The sequence below is a fragment of the Colossoma macropomum genome, unplaced genomic scaffold (genome assembly GCF_904425465.1).
Source record: "Colossoma macropomum unplaced genomic scaffold, Colossoma_macropomum, whole genome shotgun sequence".
Lineage (NCBI taxonomy): Eukaryota > Metazoa > Chordata > Actinopteri > Characiformes > Serrasalmidae > Colossoma > Colossoma macropomum.
In genome coordinates this window covers 25,702,907-25,727,886 of record NW_023494805.1, presented here as the reverse complement: position 1 = coordinate 25,727,886, position 24,980 = coordinate 25,702,907, and the positions used below count along the sequence as shown (strand labels likewise).

The 24,980-nt window shown below is 40.1% G+C and overlaps 1 protein-coding gene across 1 annotated transcript; it reads right to left on the bottom strand.

Annotated features, from left to right (window-relative positions):
* Positions 1 to 1,270: 1,270 nt before the first annotated feature.
* Positions 1,271 to 15,577, bottom strand: LOC118825483 (polyadenylate-binding protein-interacting protein 2B-like). Its single transcript, XM_036596100.1, has 4 exons — positions 15,433 to 15,577; positions 5,533 to 5,693; positions 3,813 to 3,983; positions 1,271 to 2,006 (listed from the first exon to the last, which is right to left on the bottom strand). Exons 1-4 carry the CDS (start codon positions 15,437 to 15,439, stop codon positions 1,950 to 1,952), a joined length of 396 nt encoding a protein of 131 aa, XP_036451993.1. The 5' UTR covers positions 15,440 to 15,577; the 3' UTR covers positions 1,271 to 1,949.
* Positions 15,578 to 24,980: the final 9,403 nt, after the last annotated feature.

Genomic DNA, 24,980 nt, shown 5'->3' with positions numbered 1-24,980 from the left:
AGAACTCCACTGCAAAACCTTGGACGCCAAACGTCTTGGCCGACGGACTATGCTTGGGTTTATTTTGTGGCAAACTACTCCTTTTTTGTATTATAATATCAAAATGATACCACTTTACAATAAGACTGCCCTTAATAAAGGTTTATAGAAGTTTAAAAAATTATTAATAGTTAATTAGGAGGTCTTAAATACCTTATTCTTTAATAAACAGTTAAAACACAAAAAATAAAAAGAACAGTGAGCAGTTAAATCTGATAAAGCTAACATGTATAATGCAGACTGGTGGAGAAAAAGTAAGAGAAGTAACCAGCAAGATCAGATCTAACAGGTCACTGGTGCCCTTTTTATTTGCAAGTTGTAACTGCTTATTAATGAGGTTTTAATAACCATTAATAAACCATTCGGAAACTCATTTTAAATGGTAGTCTTATTGTAAAGTGGTACTAAAAGTTTGCTATATATAAAAAACAAAAAAACACTAGAACTGATCAATAGATTCTTCTGGCCAATCAGTTGTATTGGGAATAGGTCCAGCTTTGTAAGTGTCCTTGCTTTGTTTCTCCAACATTATTAGTATTAGAAGTGGTGATTGGTATTTCTTATTAAAATGGCTGCCAAGCCGTCTGGCCATGGAGTCACTTTACCAATTAAGTGCTGTCAAGAACAATGATACAGTAGCCAGTCTGGACCAACTGTTCCCATTCAAAACAAAAGAATATACCAATACATATTAAACTGGAATTTTCACACTGTGAATAACTGAATAACTTGTTGATTAACGCTGGAGTGTCACACTTGAGTCCTTTATGAGGTGATGGAAGCCGTGTTTTTCCTGCTCCAAGCAGTATGTGCAGTGCTAGAAGATCAAATGTGGCATCCCTGGGGGTTTTAACAACACTGATGTGCAGATGTACATTCAAAAACAATAAATAAATAATTCAGGCTGAGCAGAGGTCAGCTGCAAAAGCATTAAGATCAGTGAAAAATCCTTGAAGCAGAGAGTACTGCAGTCTAAATTTCATAAGCAATCTCAATCCCAGTCCTTGGGTCACATATGGGATAAAACTGCAGTCTAAAACACTTGTAATAATGTAATAAATTACACTTTTAATGTAATTATTAATCTTCATCAGAGTCAGGGAAAACAAAACTACAATACTTGCAGAAGATCCCCTGACGTTACATATTTATAGATAAGTAAAATCAACTTGCCCGATATGATAGGTGGTACATATAAAACATGATGTACAAAAGAAATGGCTCAACCGGGTACCAACATTTTTTAACCTTTATTTACTTTTTTTCTTCCTTTTTCAAATGAATTTCATTCTTGCATGTAAGAATTTCTACTCAAAAATCAAAAGTTTTCATGTGAATTCCTCCAATGCTTTTTCTTACCATTCCACACAAACTGCCCCCCCCCCACATTCAGTCACAAGCCCCTCCAACACCCCCCCCCTCCCCAATCTTTTTGCCCACACCAGCTTCACTTGCAGGGCACAGACACCACCCTCCCCACTGAGGGACAAAAAAAAGGAAAAGAAAAGAAAAGACAGGCAAGGAAAAAGTAAATACCTGTGAGGCACAAACTTCTAAACAAGAGCTGATGTGATCGGTCCTTTTGTCTTATAGATAGAAGCAAATAAAACAGCTTTGTTTTGAGTATGACGTTAGGCTGCCGCAGCGCCTCCTAGAGGCCGAGTCTAAACTCCCTGCCCTTGGTTTATATGTAACGAATGTAAATAAAAAGCTTATAGATGAGCCTCCCATCCCTCCCCCCCAAAAAACCTCACCCTCATCTGTATTTCCAGCCCTTCACAGCTGCTTGTGTAGGTGTATGTGTGTGGGTGTACATTTTTATGAGTGTATACATGGCTACAGCCAAAAAAGTCTCTGTATGTGTGCGTATGTGTATGTGAGAGGGCAACTCCAGAGGGTGAGGTCGATCCCTAGTATTTCACTCCCGGGACAAATTCCTTGGCCTCAGGGTTTAAGCTGCTCTTGCGCTGGAAAGAGGAGAGAGGGAGAGAGGGAGAGAGGGAGAGGGAGGGGGAGAGAGAGAGAGAGAGAGAGAGAGAGAGAGAGAGAGAGAGAGAGAGAGAGAGAGAGAGAGAGAGAGAGAGACAGACACAGACAGACAGACTTCATGTCAGAATATAGCTCATTTCAATGTACTTTTGGATTTGAGCCAGTTTAACAGAGCTTAAAGAAGTGTAAAGGTCATGAAAGCCCACCATGAGTCCTATGGATTAGGGATGCATTATTACCATTTTTTTTATTATCAATTTTTTATTTATTTATTTATTTATTTTTTAAACTCATTGATATAGAGACCGATACCATACTGAGTAACCTACTTGGTAGTTGTTAGTGTAAATGTGTGCAATTAACAGTTAAATTATTAATATCTAGCCGATTTTAAATGAAGTGTCTTATCTAGCTATGCAACTTGAGTTATCTTGGATAGAGCAGCGTTGAAGTGGAGATAAGTGGGTTTAGCAAAATGACAGCAGGAATTACATCCGAGGCTAAAGCATCTGAGGAGCTCACATTTTGTGTTGTTCAAGTCTTTTTGGCTGGCTGAGCTGTAAACTGCAATTTCAGAAACCCTGTTCTTTGTTGATTCACACTGTACATCTGAATAGGCCATCATGTACAGACAAAGCTTACTCAGTCTGATTGACATGCTATGTGAAACACAGTCTCTATAGACAGGTATGTCTGAACAATTTCAAATAAAGCTGTTCATACTTTGTAATTCTATCCAGTCAAACAGAGGGTCGACTTTTTTGCCTCCGTTTTGCTAACCTGGGCATCTCAGCTTGCATTGGGTAAGTGGTTGTGAGTGACTGCGGGTGTTTAAAATGAGCTATTTATTCAAATAGGCTTATAATGAAGTCAAAATCTAACACTTAATAAATAATTAATGTTAATGAAAATGAGAAGGTATTTAAATGCTGTTTGTTCCCTGCACGCTGCTGCATTGGTCAGTCCACAACAGTTTGAGTAGCAGCACATCAACAATAAACATGCTGGACACGTAGAACCATTTTATGCTTTCTACAAAGGACACTGGATAAGTGATGTACAATCCCTGTTCATGCCCAGCATCAAGCAAGGGATAAAACACTCAAGACCTTACCCATTACAAGTTTGATACCAATTGATAACATCCTGCTTGACACACAGAATTCAGAAAAACAGAAACAGAAGTTTTTATTTACGGTCACGCTTTTTGTGGTTTTCGGTTTCTGTTTGCTGAGTGTATCCTGAATTTCTGTTTTGGTTTCAGCCAAGGACTTTCATTTCACTGCATTACTAATTAGCATATATGCATTAACTGATTTGATGTAATCCTGTAAACTCTACTTAACTAGAAATTCAGTCACAGCTTGATGTAATTTATGTATTTTGTGACTCCTGTGTATAGCAGAGAGCTGCAGATATATTGCTACAATTTTGCAACTGTGATATTACTTGCAATATTTTAAAAACACATTGGCAAATTACACTAGTCTACGTTATTCTGTCCAAAACTAAAGTGTTTTAGAGAAACGTACATGGAATATCTTAAAAGGGCAGGATGCTTACAGCTCACCAATCCTTTGATTTATTAGAGGGCTCATTTGAATATTACAGCCTTCTGTGGCATTCCAATCTGTAAATACTGCAACTGACTGATGATTAACAAGAGTGACATTCTGCAGCCCTACTTCCAACACATGTGGACTGGCTTCTGACTGACTCAACCAGTTAGCACTCCAAGTTAAATAAGTGAGAGTTTCTACATTTCTACAAGGGTTAAAGCTTACCACAATGTCATCTGCATTGTCATTGACCGACAGGCCATTGAGCTGCTGCTGAAGCTGCCCCACCCCTGGGGGGAGGTCCCTTGCTGGAATGAACCAATCTTGGTCCTCTTCATCCAACATTTCCTGGAAACAGCGCTCCAGAAACTCCTGTTCCAACAACTCCTCCTCCACCTTAAAAGACGATATGAATAGATGGAGAAGAATGGAGAGAGAAAAGAAGCTTTTCAGAAAAGACAAAAGCAGTAAGCACTGGCAAGGCAGTGTTTTCATAACTGAGCACATGTGGGTCAAGATATTGCAAACAAGCCACTGCTCGTCAGCAAATGCAGTTAAAAGCTGGCTAAGCGAAACACTGGCTGCACAGCCATAAAGGAGCAGCATTGGACCATGTCAGTTCTGCCATGAACATGCAGCCGCACTGCTTTTAGACTGATTGCTAACAGGGTGGGGTGCTCATTATACACAAATGAAGATTTAGTAGTCTTCCTGTGAAGTGAGAGTGCTGAAAGTGCCGCAGCACCCCCTGCTCTTAGGACTGTTTTACTGTTCTGCAACTACGACAGAGTATTACAGAATTATGTGTAGTATTAGCACAGTGTACATCTGCAAGTTTGTAGGGTGGAGTGTGTATTTTATCTTATGTTTTATTTACACTTTCAAAGTCTCCATTAGCCTGTCGTATCATTGTTGCCATGTAGCTGCGGGCAGAGTCATGCACTGTTAAAGCTAACCTCAGCTGCTATATCTGTGATGTGAGTAGAGCTGCACTGTCGTCTATCTCTGCACCATAGCAAATGCATTATGATTACCATTGAAGTCATTTTCTGTTTTGATGTAAATTATCTGAACTATTCAGCAAAATAAAATAAAATAAAAAAACATTTCTGCACCCCTCAACCTGAAATGCTTGCATGACCAGGGTTGCCAAACTGGGCAGATTTTGGTTGGATTTGCCATGGTGAAAAAGTGCTTTGAGGGGGGTGGACGGTTTTAAAAAAAAAAGTATATAAAATTAATAAAGTGCATTGCAAAATAGTTCAGCTGAAATCTGAGTAGGCCTACACATACAATCATTTATCACAACTTTAACATACGTTTTAACCACTCCTGCTGAGTGGAGGCTGTTGCCTCACAATAGACATCAGCAGTTAACATGCCCAGTTTATTATTATGTAATGGATGAATGGCCAGTGATCAGTTCAGCAGCATCTGTAAAGGTAAGCAAGTTTTAAAAATATTTATGAGGAATGGTTATGCTTGCAATATTTTTGGTATTCATTTCTTCTATTATATATAATGCATTAAAATAACTGAAAAAAATAGAGTTTGCTCAAGCTCTGCAATTTATGGAAATAAGATACACATACAAATCAAAATTTAAATTTTTTGGTGATTACATTTAAAAACAAAAGGAAGAAAACAAAATAACCTTTTGGTTCTTCATGGCAGAGATAAATGACAATGACAGTGGCATCTAGCAATATCTTAAATATGTATCTGCAAACATTAACACCTCAGCAGATAATGTAACGTAAGAAAGTATTAGTGATTTCATGTTAGTAAAACGCTGTATTATTTTGAATTATAGTTAAAATGGCCTTTGTTTGTTTTTGATGTGTGCTTTTTGGGCAGTTTAACATTTTCTGGCCAGAAACTATAGAAGCAAATCAAGCAACCCTGTATGTGACCTGTGTGAGCACATGCATGTGTGTGCACAGACCTGTCGGTTGTACTCTTCTTCGTTCTCCATCCACATGTACTCTGCAAAGGGGTTAGCCTCTCCTTCTGCATGGCCATTGGCTACAGAGTCTTTTCCCTCTTTTCCTGGAGCCCCGCCCCCCGGCGTCTTCGCTACATCAGGCCCACTCATGTCTGCTGGCTCTGAAAAGGAGAGAGAAGATCAAAGTTACAAGCCCATATAAAACAATCAAGTCAAATAAGCAATTAGCCAAAGCCAAATTTCACTTAAATGAAGATTTCAATACATGGACCCAAATACAATAATCGATAAAAGCACAGGATACAGTCTAGTCCCCGTGTGAAGCTCTATACTTCAAGATATAGCATCTGAAATGAAACCATGACTGAGATTAACCTGAAGAATTTCAGCTTTGGTCAAATGTGTTCATCCATATAGGAATTCAAGCCAATTTTATACATAGTCTGTCATTTTAAAGGACTGTAAGTAAATTAGTCAGGTGGCTGTTCAGTTGTTTCTCAGCTGGTTGCACATTAGCTGCATCACCAGTTCAGGCACAAGAAGACTACCACAAGATCCAGAGTTGATTATAGACAAGGCATTTTACACTTTGAGTCTGTTGCTGCTTTCTTAACATGACTATTAAGGATCAATGCCAGTAAAGTAGGTCATCAAAAACCCAAACAACATTCAGAACAAATTAAGCTGTCACTGTGTTAAATTAATTTTGATTCATAAATCTAAAACTCTCAACATCAAAACAACTTTATACACCATGAAAGACTACAGTTGTTGATTTTCCAGCTGCAAAAGAAACTTTTCAGATGAGTGTGGTGAGCATGACCTCAGATGCTTCAGCACAAGATGCAAACCACCAAAAAGCCTCTAGAAGAAAAAGTTAGTTTCTTAAAAAGAACACAAACAGCAACACACACACACACACACACACACACACACACACACACACACACACACACGATAGAACAATGAGCGTCCAAAACAGGGCACTGGAAGCACACATCCTAAGCCAGTGGTCACTAACCCTCCTCCTTGAGATCCACTTTCCAGCAGAGTTTAGCTCCAACCTGCATCCAACATGCTTCCCCCTCATCTAAAACTAATGCATCGGATCAGTGACTCTGATTAATTAATTAGCTGAAGGGATTGTGGCAGATTGTGGCTGGAACTAGACTCCAAAAATCTGGGTTGGTATACTAAACCATACACATCACACATCCAGAGTGGACATGAGAAAGTGCATGTGTAAGGCATTTTGTCCTGACTGATCACATGGAGGAAAGTGAATGCAAGAATATAGGTTTGAAACCAAACCTGCACAACTAATCAGATTTAAAAAAAAATAAATAAATAAATAAATAAATAAAATAAATAAAATAAAATAAAAAAAATAATAATAAAATCACATAATTCTTATTGGCATAGCACAGGGTGCTTGTTCAGGTGGGAGATTGAACTCGAGTGTACAGTGTGAGGGGCAGAGGTGTTTCCCACTACACTATAAAAGCCTACTGCCCTTATGCACAGCGACCATTGTCCACAGCCATAGCGCCACATAAGAACAAGCATGAAGCAATTTATGTACACCTTTATAATAACTTTGTTTATCCCCATGCCCCAAGTCAGCACATACACACACACACACACACACACACACACACACACACACACACTACAGTTACAAGCCAAAAAAAGTTGTGACTCACATTTTTTTTTTAGTAAAATATCATGCAGCCTTACTAAACTGATTTTACTTCACTAGTCATGAAGCCCATAAAAGAAAGTGTAGTAGAGGCTCATTTTCTCTGACATGGGGATCTGATGAGGAAAAATCTTCTCTCTCTCTCTCTCTCTCTCAGCCTGTTAGATCTTGCTGTCTCTTATGTATGTCATGACGTCAGGAGTGGTGAGTAGCTCTTGTTGCATAAGCAGACAGACAGATTAAATAAAAGCAGGGCAGACTGTACCATTATGAACACACAAACAAGAAATTCCTTTCACATTTCCCACCTGTCTCTACAGACACACACTCACAGACATGATTAAAAACAAATGGAAAGAATAGGTGTGGTCATCTTCCAAGTGTGGTTTATCCAATATGCTTAAGCACCCACATTTCCTTCATTTTTCATTCGATGGATCTAAACAGTGGAATCCAATTTTTCTTTAGTGAGAAAGACCAAAAACGCAAACAAACCCACAACATTTCCTCAGCGTTATTACTCATTACGTGCTCGAATGCCCTGGAAAGTGGAGTATTTTAATCTTGGTAATTCTATGCACAAAAGAAAAGTGTCTTAATGTTTAGTGACAATTTATATTATTGGCTAATCATCTTACATTTGGCACCAACCAATACATGTGCTAGCCAAGTCTGCTCCCTCAAATACAGGAAGGAAAAAAAAACCTTGAAAATCTAGAGAACTCCTGATTCTAACCAACCAGTTTGTTGCACGCAAATGAGCCAGAGATATTTACAGCTTCATTATCAACATCCTTTGAATCACCTTTGCCTGGAATTCAGCAATTATTAACGTGGCTTAGAAAACATCCATACACCACCGCACTGCACGACACACGCCATATTCATCTTTAGTTCAGGCCTTGGAGACCTAAATATGAGCTTATCAGATGAAACACTTTCAGGTCATTTGTTATAGGATCAATCATGTGGGCAATAATTCATAATCTGCACAAACAAAGGCGTTGCAAAAGGAAGTCGGACAAAACAGTAGGATGTACTTAGATTTTAATCAAAATTAATCAATAAGGGAATTAAAAACCTGCTTAAAACAGTGAGTACAACCTCAACTTATACTATTAAGTAAAACAATAGTTTTGTTTGGTACAGATTCTGTATTAATATTTTTTTTACTTAACATTGCATTCACACGCAGGCTTGCTGAACATCTCCTTCCAAAAGGTTATTGTCAGGGCTCTGAGCAAGCAAGTTCTTCCTCACCAAACTTGGCAAACCATTTCTTTACGGACCTCACTTTGAGGTCCTGAAACATAAAATAAATACCTAAAATGACTGCAGAAAAAGACTTTCATATTCTTGTGATTTGGAATTTCTTATTGTTCTTATTGTTCACAACTTACGCTGGTTTGTTTTAGGCAGTTAATAATAAATGGATAAATTTGTCACTTGAGATAAAAAACTAGGAAGGGGGGCTGAAGGGGGAAAAGTCTGAAGATGTTTGCTCCAGAATGTCACAGTATGCTGTAGCATTAAGATTCAATATAACAGATATGATTGATGTTCATTGTCTATCAAATACATTAAAAGGAATTGTGGCACATGCAAACATTTGAACAGCCTTCAAATTGTAAAGTCTCCGAGCTTAATTTGCTAGGCCTAAATTGACATGTTAGGATTAGGAAGATGAAGAATGGTCATGAGGAACCGTCAGCTGATGGCATTTCCAGACCAAAATAATCTCAGACTCCTCAAACCATGGACTCCTCTAAGCAGCTGCCCATGGATCTGATAAAGAAGCTAACTGATGCTGACAAAGCAAGGGATGTCTATAAAAAGATAATGTATTTAACTGTTTATTTATACTGTCCGAAGTGTCATTAAGAAATGGCAGTTAATGGCAACTGTGGAAGTCAAGGAAGATCTAGAAGACCAAGAAAACACTCCAACAGCACTGTAACTGCTTGTATGCTGGCCAGAAAGGTAAAGCAAAGCAATATGACAAAGGACCTGCAGGAAGGTTCAGCTGACAAAGGAGGGGTGCTGCACCATTGTACTGTGCAGCACTGCTTGCACAAACATGATCTGCAAGAAAGTCATCAGAAGGAAATTCTACAGGCATCCTCATCACAAAGTCAAAACAACATCTAGACAAGCCAGAGACTTTTTGGAAGCAGGTGCTGTGGACTCATGTAGTATAAATGGAATCCCCTGCCCACAAATCACCAAAGGTATATTTGGAGGAAAAGGAGTAGTATTTGATGAAAAGAACACCTTGATAACTGTTGAGCATGGGAGTGGATCAACTATGCTTTAATGTTGTGCGGCAACCAGTGGCATGGGAAACATAGCATGGGTATATGGAAGAAAGGATTCCACTAAACATCAGCAAATTCTGGAAGCAAAATGTGACAATGAAGAAACTGAAGCTGAAAAGAGGCTGGCTCCAACAACAGGGCAATGATCTAAATCTGCAGAACTAAAAGAGAAAAGGAAGAGTGAGTGAAAATTTCTAAAACATTTACACACTTTAACTTGTCCTAGTCAGAGCCACCTACTAGTTAATTAAATTAGAGGTTGGCAATTGTAGCGTTAAGTCTTGCCTAGTAACTTCTGTGGTGTGGTGTGGTGAGCTTTGCTTGCCCAGGTGTGGAATCGAACCACATTCTGCTGAATGTAGGGCTGTAGAATTACCTACTATGCTATACCAAACCTAAAACAAGAATAGAAAGACTCCTAGCTGGCTGCAAAAAGTGTTTACAGGCTGTGCCAAGTAGACTTATTAGGATGTCTTTGCCAAGTCAAGCCAAGTTAATCAATTATAATTAATTAATCAAATCAATAAATATGAACATTAAATGCAAACATTTTAAGTTTGCAGAGGTTGTCTTTTCACTTAAAAAAAAATCAATAAAGTATGTAATTAGGCCAGATGTGGCCAAACTTTTGCATACAACCGTATATACATAGCACTGCACTAATTTCTCCCATCTCAAGCACTCTCAAGAGTCGGGAGCACCTTCTTTTGCACTACAAATGCATGCACAACATAGCAGTAAATTTGGCAATCACCATCCAAACAGAAAACAATATCAATGATCAGGTCTGTTGACACTGTGACAGTATTGTTACATTATCCATGCCTAATGGAATCTCCTTATGGCTCGGTGTCTTGGACCAGAAAGAACAAATCCATTTTAAGACATTCGAATACAAAGAAATTACAGCGCACAGCAAATCATGCAACGTTTTTCACCTCACAATTTTTTTTTCTGCACGAGATCTCACTGTTCTTTACATTATGAAAGGAACCACGCAGTGATCAACACCAATTCTAATCAATTACACAGTATACCACCCACCACTAGCTGGCACACAGCCACTGTGAATGCAAGGTGAATCTGACAGACCCCTTAGAAATGGCCACCATAAACTCAAACCTTAAATCTGTGTGTTCAAGCAAATGATAGGTCCAGTAACATAAGAAAACATCACCTCTATTTCCACACAGTGGGAGGGCAAGCAGTCACAGCCTCAGAGTGCTATACCATCACATGAGTCTTGGGCCCAACATGCATCTCCAGGCAAGTGTTGCTTTAGGATCAGATCCCCTTTCAAAACAGAGCTGCAGTCACCATGACACTAAAAGCAAGAACTTATCCGAAATCAATTTGAAGCATGCAGCTGAATCTGTGCCAGTATCCTGAGGGGAATCTCAGCTGCCAGACAAGTCTTCAATGGGGGGGGGTGAGGAATCACCACTGCTCAGTGGCTGAAGCACAGATAAATGTCAGAGAGAAGGAAAGTGTGAAGCTGCCTGGCTTCTAAGACAAAATGAGCTGTGCACCAATATTCTTATTTGAATTATTCCTATTAGTGATGCAAGGAGTACCTGACTAACTGAGTGCCTGTTACACAACCACCTATATAACTGCTAAAATACTACTCAATATGTGTACATTTGCTTTGCATTGCACTGTCGCTAACCTACTTTCCTGACTCCAGAGAGTCTGGTAGGTTTGTTGCGCAGCGTGACCAAGAAACCTATTCGGACAAGAAGGAGCCATCTGGCTGACCAACCACAGACCGTTGTTTTGTGTGACTTATAGGGGCAGTCAAAACTATAAACAAACTGCTTCAAACAAAACTTTTAAATATGTGATGCTGCAAATTTTTCCATGCAGACTTAGGGCTTAATTTATAAAACTTTCATATGCACAGATTTGATCTTAAAATTATTGTACATGAAAATTCAGGTTTAAGTAGCGACTGATAAAACGCTGGTGTGAAAATGTGCACACATGAATGCAAGTTTCCAACCTGGCGTAGAAGTGTGCTGCAAGTATTACGGTGCATGATTTCTGAACATTACAAACCATATATAAACCAACTGTATGCAAATGCTAAGAACCTATTTTAAGAACAAATTTAGAGGAGATTCATGTATGTTTTTTAAATGAGGCCCCAGATTGTCCTCCAAAAGACTCAGTTGCCACAGTTGCTAAACAAATGTTAAGATTTTAATGAAGGCTTTTTTTTTTTTCCAAATAAGTGGTTTTGTTATAAAACCAGTGAATAAAGCAAAATATAAATTTCATGTGCCAGGCTGATCACTTTTTATTTATTTTTTTAGTGCTACAGTACTCAACCTCAAATTCCTCAAAATTCTCATCCCATTACAGATACCAAGTACTTCAAAAATGTTAATATTAATTAAAAATGTATATTAGGATTGACAAACTAAATCAGTCATTGCTATGATGCTCCAATTAAAATGATACTACTACTACTACTACTACTACTAATAATAATAATAATAATAATAATAAATAATAATAATTAATAATAATAATACATAATAATAATAATACATAATAAATAATACATAATAAATAATACATAATAAATAATAATAATAAATAATAATAAAAAAATGAAACAAAAAGAAATCCAAGTGAGCAGTGATTCCATGATTAAGGTTCAGCTGTTGTTGTTGAGGTTTCTAACAGCAGTCATGCCATGTTTGAACAGGCAGTCAATCTGAGTCTTTCACCCCCCCCCCATGTATTCCATCTGAAACACAGCCAAATAACATACAAACACACATACAAACACACATACAAACACACATACAAACACACACTTTCATTCCACCAAACGGGTCCAATGTGCTCTTCTCTCGGGATGGAGGATAGGCATATAAATAAATAAATAAATAATAAAAACGGCATATCTGAGTGGTAAATGTGAGAATGATTGAGAATCCACGACAAATCAGCCACGTTTGCGATTTGGTGATGTGTAATGTGTCACAACACGCCATGCTGATCTTTCTGCTATATCCTCAGGAAGTGTACGGTTTAGCTTCCGGCGGACACTGCTTGTAGATCGGCTGGCACTTTAAGGCAGATAAGACGTGTGAAGATGACCTATTTCCACACCTTGGGTTAAGCCATACGAGCCCACGTTAATCGCTTTTCCGCTGCTCCTTCTAGGCTTCAGCCAGACACAGGGTTTCATTTTTGGAGGCAAAGCTTTCACGCACCATGGTGGTCATTAATCCTACCTGAACTAAAAGAAATGACAATATAAACAATACAGCAAATCAATGCAAATCCCCAACAATGTTATCAAAGAATAAACAGGGCCTGATACATGTAGGGACTGCAACTACAACTAAAATACAACTGATATGTTTGATTACTGAAGATGACTTCGCCTCTGTTAAACCAGAACTGCACAATATACTCTTTGTTAATCATTACCACACCACTGGTCTCTAAAAGTAGGACAGTGCTAAAGGCAGCAATGTCCAATTTACCATACAATCAGATAACAACTATCTGCTGTGTATTATTTGGGGACACCAAATAATCATGTCCCTGATGTAAGAGACATTTCTTGTCAAAATTATGCCATTCTGGCTTTAACTATGCAACACAGGAACATCAATTGATTACATGCGTGTCTTATTAATCCTGGCAAGTCACACTGCAATATTCTTTCCAGGTTGACTTCCAGTGCATCACCTCAAGGGCATTATCTGGCAGTACGCTGCACTCTGTTGTCTTAAAAACTGACTTGCTCTGATGGCCAATATTCAGTTCAAACCTATAACCAATAATTATCTCACAACCACATAAACTTTAATCCTGTGGTTTACAGTTGATGGATGGAACCGGAGGAGAAGAAACGTAAGCATTCCACCACTAATTAACGCCTTGTGCATTACCTAAGAAGCTAACGGCACACACTGTTGGTTTAAGGTCAGTCCGTCAGTTGTGGCACAGAGTCTGCCAGGGGAACTTTTGGCCATTAACAATCCACTCGTCCCTGCCAAGAATCTTGCTCTGTCTGTGCTTGTCCAGAACCATCGACGGGTGACAGACATGCAGGAAGGGGGTGGGAGTAATGGAAACCAAGGGGTCGTACACACATCTCACCTTTCCACCTTCAGCAGAGATGGAGGCGTGAGCAAACGTTTGCCGAGAAAAGCCTGTACATTTATTCAGTAACCTGTTCATCTGGCCCTTACAGTAAAATATGGGATATGTGCAAGAAATTGTTTGTTTTAAACAACATAGGCGGTTCTCTAGAAAAACACTGTAATAATACAGATTACTGAAAGAGTGCAGTATAATGTCTTAATACAGAGCGCATTATGACTGTGTGTTGTAGGAGTTTTTTTTTTATAGAAATGTTCCATCATCACAGCAAACAGGGCAAATGCAGGTGTAATTAAGTGTCCAAGATGGAATTACATGGCCCTTAAATTCAGGCCTGAGCTCTATAAAAACAAAAGTGAGCTAGGTCAAAGATATCCGTAGGTCAATTTACAATAACAACACAGACAAACGTATTTATAATGCAGTGATTAAGCAGACAAACTAAACTGACTTGAAGGGGAAGTTTTCTTGGGCGCTTTGATTCCAGCAGAGAATAGCAGAGGCTTTCCAAAGCAGAGTAAATACTGCAGGGCCTACTTTCAAGCTCGCGGTTTGACACCACTATTTGCTCCGTGTTCTCTTCGTCCAGCTCAGCTTATGTAACAAAGGAAACGGCATTTCCCCACATCTTACACACGGCAGCCATGAAACCCGGGATGAGGGGATGAAAAGCATGTCGACCGTAGGTGGACAATGAGAATGAGGCTCGCCTGGAAAACAAGAAAAAGCAAGAGCGCGGCGGGGCACAACAGAGGCCGAGAGTGAGGTGGAGGTCGAGCTGGGGCTCTGGAGAAGACCGTGAAACGTCACTCCTGTCCCCAAACATAGGTTTTTAAGGTCGTAATCAACACCACTGTCGATGCATCTAAACATGGCGCAGTGTGAAAAAGGCGCTCGGTCTGGTCTGGCTCGCAGTCCACTTGGCCAAAACACGTCTCATCAAAACAAAGAGCGAGCTGGCTAATGTTCTGCTCTCCAGCGTGTGCCCATATGAAAACCCACTGCTGCCGTTATGTAAGAGCAGATCTTTTGTTAGTTACACTGTAAAACAACTGCAGGGTGAAATAAGAAGCCTCTGTTAAATGGCAGAAAAACACGAAGGGGCGCCACACACTTTAGCCCCCGACAATAAAGGTTAAACTGACAAAAGGTCGAATCAAGTGAACTAAAAATCTACAGGACTCCTGCTTTGAGGAGAACAGCCTGGCATTTCTAGCAAAACGAGTTAATCAGCTCGCTCAAAGACGTTACGGTACTAGTAACGGGCCTAAACGAGCTGGGACGGGATGTACTAGTTGGCTGAGTGCAGAGCAGGAGTTGTGTGTTTGTGAAGCACCTTAGTGCACACGTCTCTCTGAATACAATAACGGGAGACTAACTGAAGTCAACACAAACATTGCAGTTCACCGACGAAAGCAGCAGTTCGCACATACATGGTCTTCCCATTAAGCCTTTGTTTTTCTTTAGGGAGCAATGAGGGAAATCAGGCAAAGCTATGAAGCTAAAGTTGGCTTTCTATTCGATTTTTCCCGTTCCACCTTAAATGGAGGCGCCAGGATGGAACTGCTGCACCATTTAAGGTGGAACGGGAAAAATGGAACAAGAAGAAGCCTGACCTCAGCTTCGTGCCAAAGCTAACTAGAGTTGGCGAAGTCCAGTTAAACTCAAGCACGCAAACACGCACCGAATGGGGTCAAAGAAGCACGAAACCGCATAAATAAACCCCACACAATACGGAAAACACTTGAGACGACATACCTGGCATGGTGCGCTCTCTGGTTGTCCGTCAAAATCCGTAAAACCACAGTTAAACTCCAGCACAGCGCGCTGAGCGGTAATTCCTCCACTCGCGGTGAGTTGAGAAAGCTGCTAGCTAAATACATTAGGAGCAGCGCGGTCACGTGGTCTGCGCGCAAACAAACACCCACGCTGCCCCTCCTCCCGCGCATGCGCACCGGCGGCCTCCTAACGGACGCTGCTGCTCTCGCAAAAATCAAAACAAACTGGAGAAGAAGAAGCCTGGGCGAAAATGACAGCTGTGTGCGTTTTAATGGTGGGTCACACTCAGAGCTTGATTTCTAATCCCCTAGATCAGGGGTTACCAACCTTTCATGTCAGATGAACCCCTTCATTATTTGCCTTAATTACCCCACTTAGATTTCGAGTGGGCTAACGTTAAAGGAAACCGTTTTTTAATGAAATGGTTTCATGGCCTGGTTTGCATCATTAGCGTCCAAAGGTCTTTTCAAGAAAGCTGACTTGGTGCTTTAATTAGAACACAGCATCACATACTCTGGACGATTAAGGTGTTTTATTCACAAAAAAGACCTTACCTAGCTAGTCATTAACTCTAATCTCCATCAAATATCATATATAAGGCAAATCTTCCTGAGTCCTCTCTGTCTGCATTAAACTGTCAGGTGGTTACAACGTCACATGACATGATCCATTCAGTAATTCCCTGAATAACTCTTGAATCATCTTATAGATAAAATTATATTTTTACATTTCCATCCCAGTCTCAGGAAACAGTACACCACCAACAGAAGGGAAACAAACAGTGGTGCCTTATGAAAAGAAAAAATAACCTTTTTGACATGCACCGATCAGGCATAACATTATGACCACCTCCTTGTTTCTGTGCTCATTGTCCATTTTATCAGCTCCACTTACTATATAGGTGCACTTTGTAGTTCTACAATTACAGACTGTAGTCCATCTGTTTCTCTGCATACTTTGTTAGCCCCCTTTTACCCTGTTGTTCAGTGGTCAGGACCCCCATGGACCCTCACAGAGCAGGTGCTATTTGGGTGGTGGATCATTCTCAGCACTGCAGTAACCAGTAACACTGATGTGGTGGTGGTGTGTTAGTGTGCGTTGCGCTGGTACGAGTGGATCAGACACAGCAGTGCTGCTGGAGTTTTTAAACACCTCAGTGTCACTGCTGGACTGAAAATAGTCCACCAACCAAAAATATCCCACCAACAGCATCCTGTGACCACTGATGAAGGACTAGAGGATGACCAACACAAACTGTGCAGCAGCAGATGAGCTGTTGTCTCTGACTTTACATCTACAAGGTGGACTGACAAGGTAGGAGTGTCTAATAGAGTGGACAGTGAGTGGACACAGTGTTTAAAAACTCCAGCAGCACTGCTGTGTCTGACACAGCACACAACACACACTAACACACCACCACCACGTCAGTGTTACTGCAGTGCTGAGAATGATCCACCACCCAAGTAGTACCTGCTCTGTGAGGGTCCATGGGGGTCCTGACCACTGAAGAACAGGGTATATTTCAGTATTGCAGATTTATCTAATGTACTAATTTACTGAAGTTGCTGTCCTTTGCCGAGCTCCTAGGCCCATAACATCCTAACATCTGAGAGACCCAGACAACAAATGCACACTGCACCTCATTAGGGCCCAGCGTAGCACTGTACCCAGTCCGGATCTGCAAAGCAGAACTGGCCCAGTGTCTTTATGCACAACAGCCCACTGCTGATATGTTTTACGGATCTGTGCCAAAAGAGATTAAAAACAGGCCCAGATGAGCAAAGAACAGCATTACATCTGGCCCTGAACTGGTGCAGTTCTAAATATTTTCTTCATATTTAGCCCAAATGTGGCATGGACCCAGTTCAGAAGAGGTTCAAGCTCAAAACAAGCAGCTCTCTGTGGACCGGATCCGGCCCTGACTTGTTGGATCTGGACTAGATCCGTTCCAGACTCAGCTACAGCCCCATATCCTGCATAGTCATTCACAAGAAATAAGGGTAATTATGAGTTATTGTTCTAGTTTGAGCTCCAGTTCGCGGAATGAGTCATTTGAGCGGACTGAATTGATCTGATTCGCTTAAGTGTGTCACTTCGCTTGTTCAGAATCAGTTGGCTGGTAGTGTTTTTCTCTCAGACGTTCAGGAAACTACAGCCACCAACCAGCTGGTGCACTGCAAAACGGGAGAAAGTATTTTATTCATTTCAACGCATAAGAAACGACACAAATTCGTAAACAACACAATCCGTGATTACAATACGAGTGTAATAGCTGCACACTCGGCATTTGGGGTTATAATGTCGGCGCAGAGTCTCTGAGCTGGAGCAGAGAGGCTGAGTTAACAGATTTCAGTGGAGAAGAAGAGAGCGTGTTGGGACTTGCAGTGCGGCAGCACCGCCACCTACCGGCGGACTGAGAGAACCTCAGATTACAGCCACTGAACTGAGCCCTGAGCGAACTGCGTGCAGTGTAGCGTGAACACCTTACCTACTTAATAAAGGCGCTGTACCTTGATGAAAGATAATCAGTGAAAATGTTTATTTTTGATTATTTAATGTTTATTTAGAACAATGCGCAGACTTTAGTACCATGCGCAGCTAACTAGAAGGGCATTTTCTAAGAGCTCCTGAGCTCGGAGTCTACCAGAATAGCGTGAATCATTCTGTGGATCAGCGCTGATGTAGAAAGAGGCCACTCAACAAGTCAGACGTAAAGCCCATGAAAGCAAATGAGTCTTTGTAGTGAGTCAATACAGGTGACTTGAATCTTCAAATACGATGGCATGGCGGTCTGTTCAACACTACGGCAAGGCAACGTCTTCATCGGTTAGAAGCTCCATGTGTCACAGAATTTTGTAATTAATACTTGCAGTGTTTTGTTAAACTTGAGGCAGACACATACACGATATATGAGCCGCCGCTGTGCGTTTCTCTTTGTGGCCAGCAAGGGGCGCAATGCGTACACGGCTATCGAGGCGCCTATAGAGAGGGGAGGGATAATTAGGATCTCTCAATGTCCCCCACCCCACAAGTATCCAACAGTAAATATGCCACTGGCCATATAAAAAGGTTACCTAAAACGTTTTGCTGTGCAAAATTTATATTTGAATTGAATCCTTAAATATTTTTGAAAATTTAAATATTTAAAAAAATATATATATATATATATTTATATAAATATAAAAAATAATCTTAAATATTAAGATTTTAAAATGATAATTAATGTATACGTCATGTTGCAGTTTGTGAAGGATTTGTTTGAAAACAGTTTGAGGTAACTCACCATGGATGAGATGCATTATGAATAAGAGGGAGATAAATAGACTTCAGGGTAGTCTGTACAGTATTCATGGAAGTTAACAAGGTATGTTATTAAAACACTGGATCTCTCTTTACAGGTATATAGTTGTTTTAGTATATATTTTACGGGCTTGTCTTTAATGCAACCACCCAAGGTAGTTACGCCACTGGTCATATATCTATCCTTCTAGCCCTCTTTTCCCTTAACATTCACTTTGCATATACATATTTAAAATAAACGTGATAATTTAGTGACACATACAATGAAATAGATGTCAGTGATCAACAAAGTTTAAATCCTACTGAAGCTTCATTCACAGTAGATGAAGCAGAAAGTTTAGAGAATGAAGCTGGTGCCCTCAACCACCAACACCTCAGAAAATCACTTCCTAAGCTTTGTAAGCCTTCCTTATTGCTCCCTCGAGAGAGTTATTCATAATTTTATTGCTGACAGTGTGTTAGGGGCACACTGGGGCAGCCACCCTGCAGAAATGCCTCCCAGAAGGTCCACATGTCATTTGACCCCTGATGAGTTACCACTCTTTGAGATTTAACACAGGAGTTTGTGGAGTCTGAGTGGAGTCTGCTGTGAAAGAAAGCTCATATGTAACTGCACCACAGAGTTCTTGCTGTTCTCCAGTGGGGTAGAAAGACGGGACTTCATGATTTGTGCTGATTTATTCTGTCTCTGCAGAGGGGCCCAGAGTGCTCCCAGTAAAAGTGGTCAGTTTCATAATCTCTGCATGCGCCCCCCCCCTTTCTTCTGAACAGCCCTGGGCTAGTCTGGGGAGCTTTGCAGGGGTTTAGGTGGAAGGGGGGGATGGGGGTTTGGTGTCTACTTATAGGTGCTATTTTTCATTCTTGGTGAGCCTTTGTGTCTGCATGCATACACATACATCCTGGACACCATGATCACACAAAACTCACAATGCAAAGCCCCAGAAAAACCCCACGCTGTGCCCCTCGCATACTTAGCCAGCACACCTAGAAAACACAAAAGCTGTCTCATATTCCTGGACACACTCACACATTCACATACAGTGAAACTGCATTTGATCAGTCACGAACACCATCCTGCAAGTCATTTCTCTTTGTCAGATTGGGGGAAGGGGAAAGAGGAGGCCTCAGGCATTGAGCCAACAACTCCCCACCACCAGTCCTGCCTCTTAACTTGTGGATGGGCAAAAAAATGACAGTGGCACTGATCAAAGGATGGAGTGAATAGTCTTGAATTAAGGATATCACGATACTAGATTGTTGGTTGGGATATAAAATAGTAGGATATAAAAAAGTTCACAATGCTCGATACCAAAACTATACTTTGGCAAAAAAGCTCTATCTCTTTATAAATCCAATAAATAAATAAAACCAGTTACTAATTTAAACATGGGATCCAAAGAGAAGAATAACTTTAAACATAAATTGCATCACAACTTTTAACATTTTTAATATGTTATATTTAGCCAATAAATAGTAATTGTGCCTTAAAATGTGCAGAAGTTTGCTCCCTGTAAAGGATGATTTATTTTCACTTAAAAAAAATCAACCAAACATGTAATTTGACCAGGGGTGTCCAAACCTTTTCATAAAAATGTTACTGGATATAACACTTCACCTGTGTCTTCTAGCTAGCGGATGTGTCTCTACTCACCGGAGTCAAGTTAGCATGCATGGTTTTATTTACCCTTATGCAGAACACAATGGCAGTATAGTGCTAGCTTCCTTAAAGAATTAAGTGCATTAAAAGAAAGATAAAGTACTGATATCTTTGTCACAGTGCAGTACTGAACTTTTAGTACATAGTAGAGCATTAACCTGAATAGCGTAGTTTAATGGGAACAGGACTGTGAGTATATGTGTGTGCATGACATGTGCGTGCATGACGTGTGTGCGTTTGTGCATGAAGGAAGGTGGTCATACCTCTTTCCCGGGTGGAGATTTTTCACAGGAAGGGCAGGGGTGGAAGCCAAGACACAAACTCACACACACACACACACACACACACACACACACACACACACACACACACACTGCATATAGGAAAGTACATATTCATATGTAATCTCAGGCATACAATACATGCATGCCTGTTCAGGAAGGAACAAATTAGAGTAGAAGTAAACCTTTAGACAATTGATTTCCCTAAACAAGTATTCACACACACACAGACCCCATCAATGCCATAAAACCTTGTAACTCATAACTTAGCAACTTTTTTTTATAGAAATGATCTAAAATTACTAAAACGCTCTTTACACTTCTGTGTGAATGGGCAGTGCTAAACAGCTGAATAGGTGGATATACACTGTATTTGGACACTCCTCTTAAAGATTAAATTCAAATATTTCAGCCAACCATTGCTAACAAGTGCATAAAAGCAAGCACATAGCCATTTAGTCTTTTTAGACAAAAACTGGGAGTAGAATGGGTCATACTTATAAGCCCAGTGACGTGGTACTGTCATAGTGTGCCACATTTACCACTAGTCAGTTTGTGATATTTCTGCCATGCTAGAGTTGCCCCAGCCAACTGTAAGTGCTTTTATTGCAAAATGCAAGTGTCCATGAGCAACAACTGCTCAGCCACAAAGCAGTAGACCACGCAAACTTACAGAGCAGGCTCATTGTGTGCTGAAGCAAGTAGCAAGTAAAAATTGCATGTTTCCTTTCAAAGCAACATTAGCACAAGAACTATGTATGAAGTGGGTTTCCATGGCTCAGCAGCCGCACACAAGCCTGATTTCAGTATGCACAATGCCCATTGTCGACTGGAGTGGTATAAAGCACACCGACACCAGACTCCGTAGCAGTGGAAACGTTCTCTGGTGTGATTAATCACTCTTCACTACCTGGCAATCTGATGGACTAATCAAGTGTTTGCTGGAGGGAGTGCAATGGTCTGTGGTTGTTTTTCAGGGTTTGGGCCCCTTAGTCCAGTGAAGGATAATGTTAAAACTACAGCATACAATTTTAGACAATTGTAAGCTTCCAACTTTCTGGCAACAGTCTGGGGAAGACCCTTCCTGTTCCAGCGTGATTGTGCCCTGTGCACAAAGCGAGGTCTATAAACACATGATTTGACAAGATTGGTGTGGAGGAACTCCGGTGGGCTGCACAGAGCCCTGATCTCAGCTCCACTGATCATCTTCGGGATTAACTGGAACACTGACTGCAAGCCAGGCCTTCTTATCCACCATCAGTGCCTGACCTCACAAATTCTCTTTTGACTGAATTGGAACAAATTCTCACAGACACACTTCAAAATATTAAAAAAATTCATGTTCATAGTTTGGGAATGGGATGTCCAACATCTGCACATATTTGTGATGTCCACATACTTTTGGCCATATAGTTTACAAAATGTCTTGGTTTTCATGACCTCACAGAAGCAATCAATTCAAATCAAGCTGATATCGCAGCTTAGTTGCCGTATCAAGGATTGAGGACTATTTTCAAGAATTTTCTTTTTTGTGATGTATGTTGTTGGGAGTGGGCTTTACACATACAAGAAATATATGCTATATTATGATTAATGCTACCTTTATAAAAGCAATAAAAATGTTAGCTGTCAGCTGTTATTCTTTTCAAAAACTCTAAAATGTAATCTAAAATGATGAATGATGAATGAACTTTGAAAAGAAGGTCTTCATATGAAGATTATATGGACTGTGGAATGACTGTTATGTTTTGAAACTTTAACAATGTTTACATATTGCATCAAACTCTTTTATTTAAAAAAAAGCAAGGAAAATTGGGTTTTGTGTGGTATGGGACCTTAAACAGTTGAATGAGGTGTGTTTGCAAGAGTTGGGGTTTGGAATTGTAGGTTTGAACTGCACTAACTAAGAAGGTACATTTCCTTATTTCACCAGAAGCTATGCACAGATGTACTAGAGCATTTGTCACCAAGTTATAATGTCAAAAATTTAGTTCAAACCAGGTTTTTTTCCAGTAGGCCTGTTTTTGTATGTAACAACACAAAGGTTATAAGACCTCGAAGGAAAAAAAGAAAAGAAAATGTAGGATACGACACATTTACCATGTGTCATTATCTACCAGCTGAGGTGCTTTTTATTTATTCATTTATTTATTTATTGTAGGGTATTGGGGGTTCTTATCTTCCTGAGGAGAGCTGGTGAGCATTGGACTACAGGAATCTGTTTTCAGAAGCTGCAGTGTGAAAGGAAACACTTCCAGTGTGGAGTACACTGATGTGCTACACTGCTGCACTGTACAAAAGCTGGCTTGAGTGCACAGTTATTCCTATTGAAACTAATAGAAAAAAAAAACAAAAACAGGCTGCACTTATTCTTCTGTGTTTCCCATTTGCAGAGAAGAACATGTTCCAGACAAGTGTAGCTTTACCGTGGGTGTTGACCATCCAATAGCGGAAGGGTGGTGAACGATACAGGAAGGCTTTCGGGTGTGTTTGGGGTCAGAGCCAAAATGCTTCCTGGTTTGGCATACAGCACGAGTCTAGTAGGGGTCTATGTGGAGCACTTCCTGTCAGCTGACTCATTGACTTCCTGTCTGAGCCAGAGGAGTCTGAGTGTTTATAGATTTAGATGACTAAAACAGAATGGAAAGTTACTTTTCATGCACTGACTAACTGAAATAGACAAAGCCAGTATTTTATTACTCTCACAAGGCTAATAATGGAGTATGGCTTTTGACTATGGCCATGGATTTTGATTTAGTGATACTAGCCATTGAGCAGATACAGATACATATACAAAATAAAACATATTGAAAATATATTACAAAACATATACACTATAGTAAAAGTTTGTTGACATCTGCTCATCTGAAAGGGTATTAATGTGGAGTTTATCCCCTTTGCTGCTGTAAAAGCCACTACTCTTCTGGGAAGACTTAAGCTAGATAGGGTATTTTCACCTCTAGCTGCAGGGAGCCTTTGCCCTAGACAGTTTCAGCTATTCTCCAGCCCTTTATGAGCGCACCTAATCAAACTTCTGAAGGACTTTATTTAGGTGAGTGTCCCATTCTATTGACAGTACTTTTCTATGTAGATTATACAGGCTGTGTACATGCAAATAAACATATATACTATAGAACTTGATAATATGATAAAATTTAGAACAATGTTACACCAGTCCTTTCTGCTCCCCTCACAAAATGCAATTCAAGGAAAGAATGGAAGAAAGAAAGAGGCAGGTCTGGATGTGGTTGAAAAAGAAAGTGTAAGAGAGAAGGGTAGAAAAGCAGGGGTACGGGGCCCCTCGCTGGGACCTCTCACGATGCCATCACAGTAATGGTTTCCAGACTCAGCCAAAATAAACTGATTTGGAAATATGACAAAACCAGCAATCCACAGAGGCTGGTTCTTAGAGTGTAGAGTGTGTGTGTGTGTGTGTGTGTGTGTGTGTGTGTGTGTGTATGTGTGTGCAAGTGTGTGTGTGATCTCTACAAGTTTCTCCACTCAGGTAATGACTCCCTCCTGCTGAGACTTTACCTACTCATAAATCACTGCTGTCGGAACAAAACCTTATATCTCCAAAACGACAACTTTACAGGAGAAGGAAAAAACATACTTTACTTTTAATGTAAGTCAATTTAACCAGACAGTTTTGGACAATTTTGGGCTGTTTCTTTTGGTCTATTCATCATGAAATTTACACACAATGTAAAGGACAGCAGGCATTTTCAAATTATGTCTGAAACCAAAAAAAGACAAAAATGGAGATACAAGGTTTTGTCCTGACAGCAGCGAATGTTATAAACAATCTGTGGAACATGACAACTGACATAAGCCTACAAATACATTTGTAAAGGTTCACATTTGTGATGTTTGAGGCTTGTTGGAATAAGCCTTTATAAATGTGTAAGCAATGAAAAGCTTGCGTAGAACCACTTTTTGTAGCTGAGATTAAGTGTGAAGAACCTTTTGAAAATTTAAATAATCTACACATAATATTAAAGTTCTGTATTCATTCGTGATCTTTCCTGGAGCATGTCTGAGCCAAGATCTTTTTTTTTGGAACAACAGTGGTTTCAGTGGTGCTCACAGTCTGGTACTCCAGCAGGCAGATTCCCATTTGGAGTGCATATTAATGCAAGGTTTTCAGGAACACCTGAATCACATCTTCAAAAGCTGTATGTGGATTCAACATATTAAATTAAAGAAGGGCAATGTTTAGAGCCGTTACACTTAGAACCTCTTGAAAAAAAACGAAGGTGCCAAAAAGGTGCCACAAAGTGTTCTTTGAG

What these genes read in the sequence shown, in the direction of transcription:
- LOC118825483 (XM_036596100.1), bottom strand. An exon ending in AAGAAGAGTACAACCGACAG is followed by an intron (nt 3,984 to 5,532) that starts GTCTGTGCACAC and finishes TCGTCTTTTAAG; the next exon opens with GTGGAGGAGGAGTTGTTGGA. An exon ending in ACAATGCAGATGACATTGTG is followed by an intron (nt 2,007 to 3,812) that starts GTAAGCTTTAAC and finishes TCCTCTTTCCAG; the next exon opens with CGCAAGAGCAGCTTAAACCC.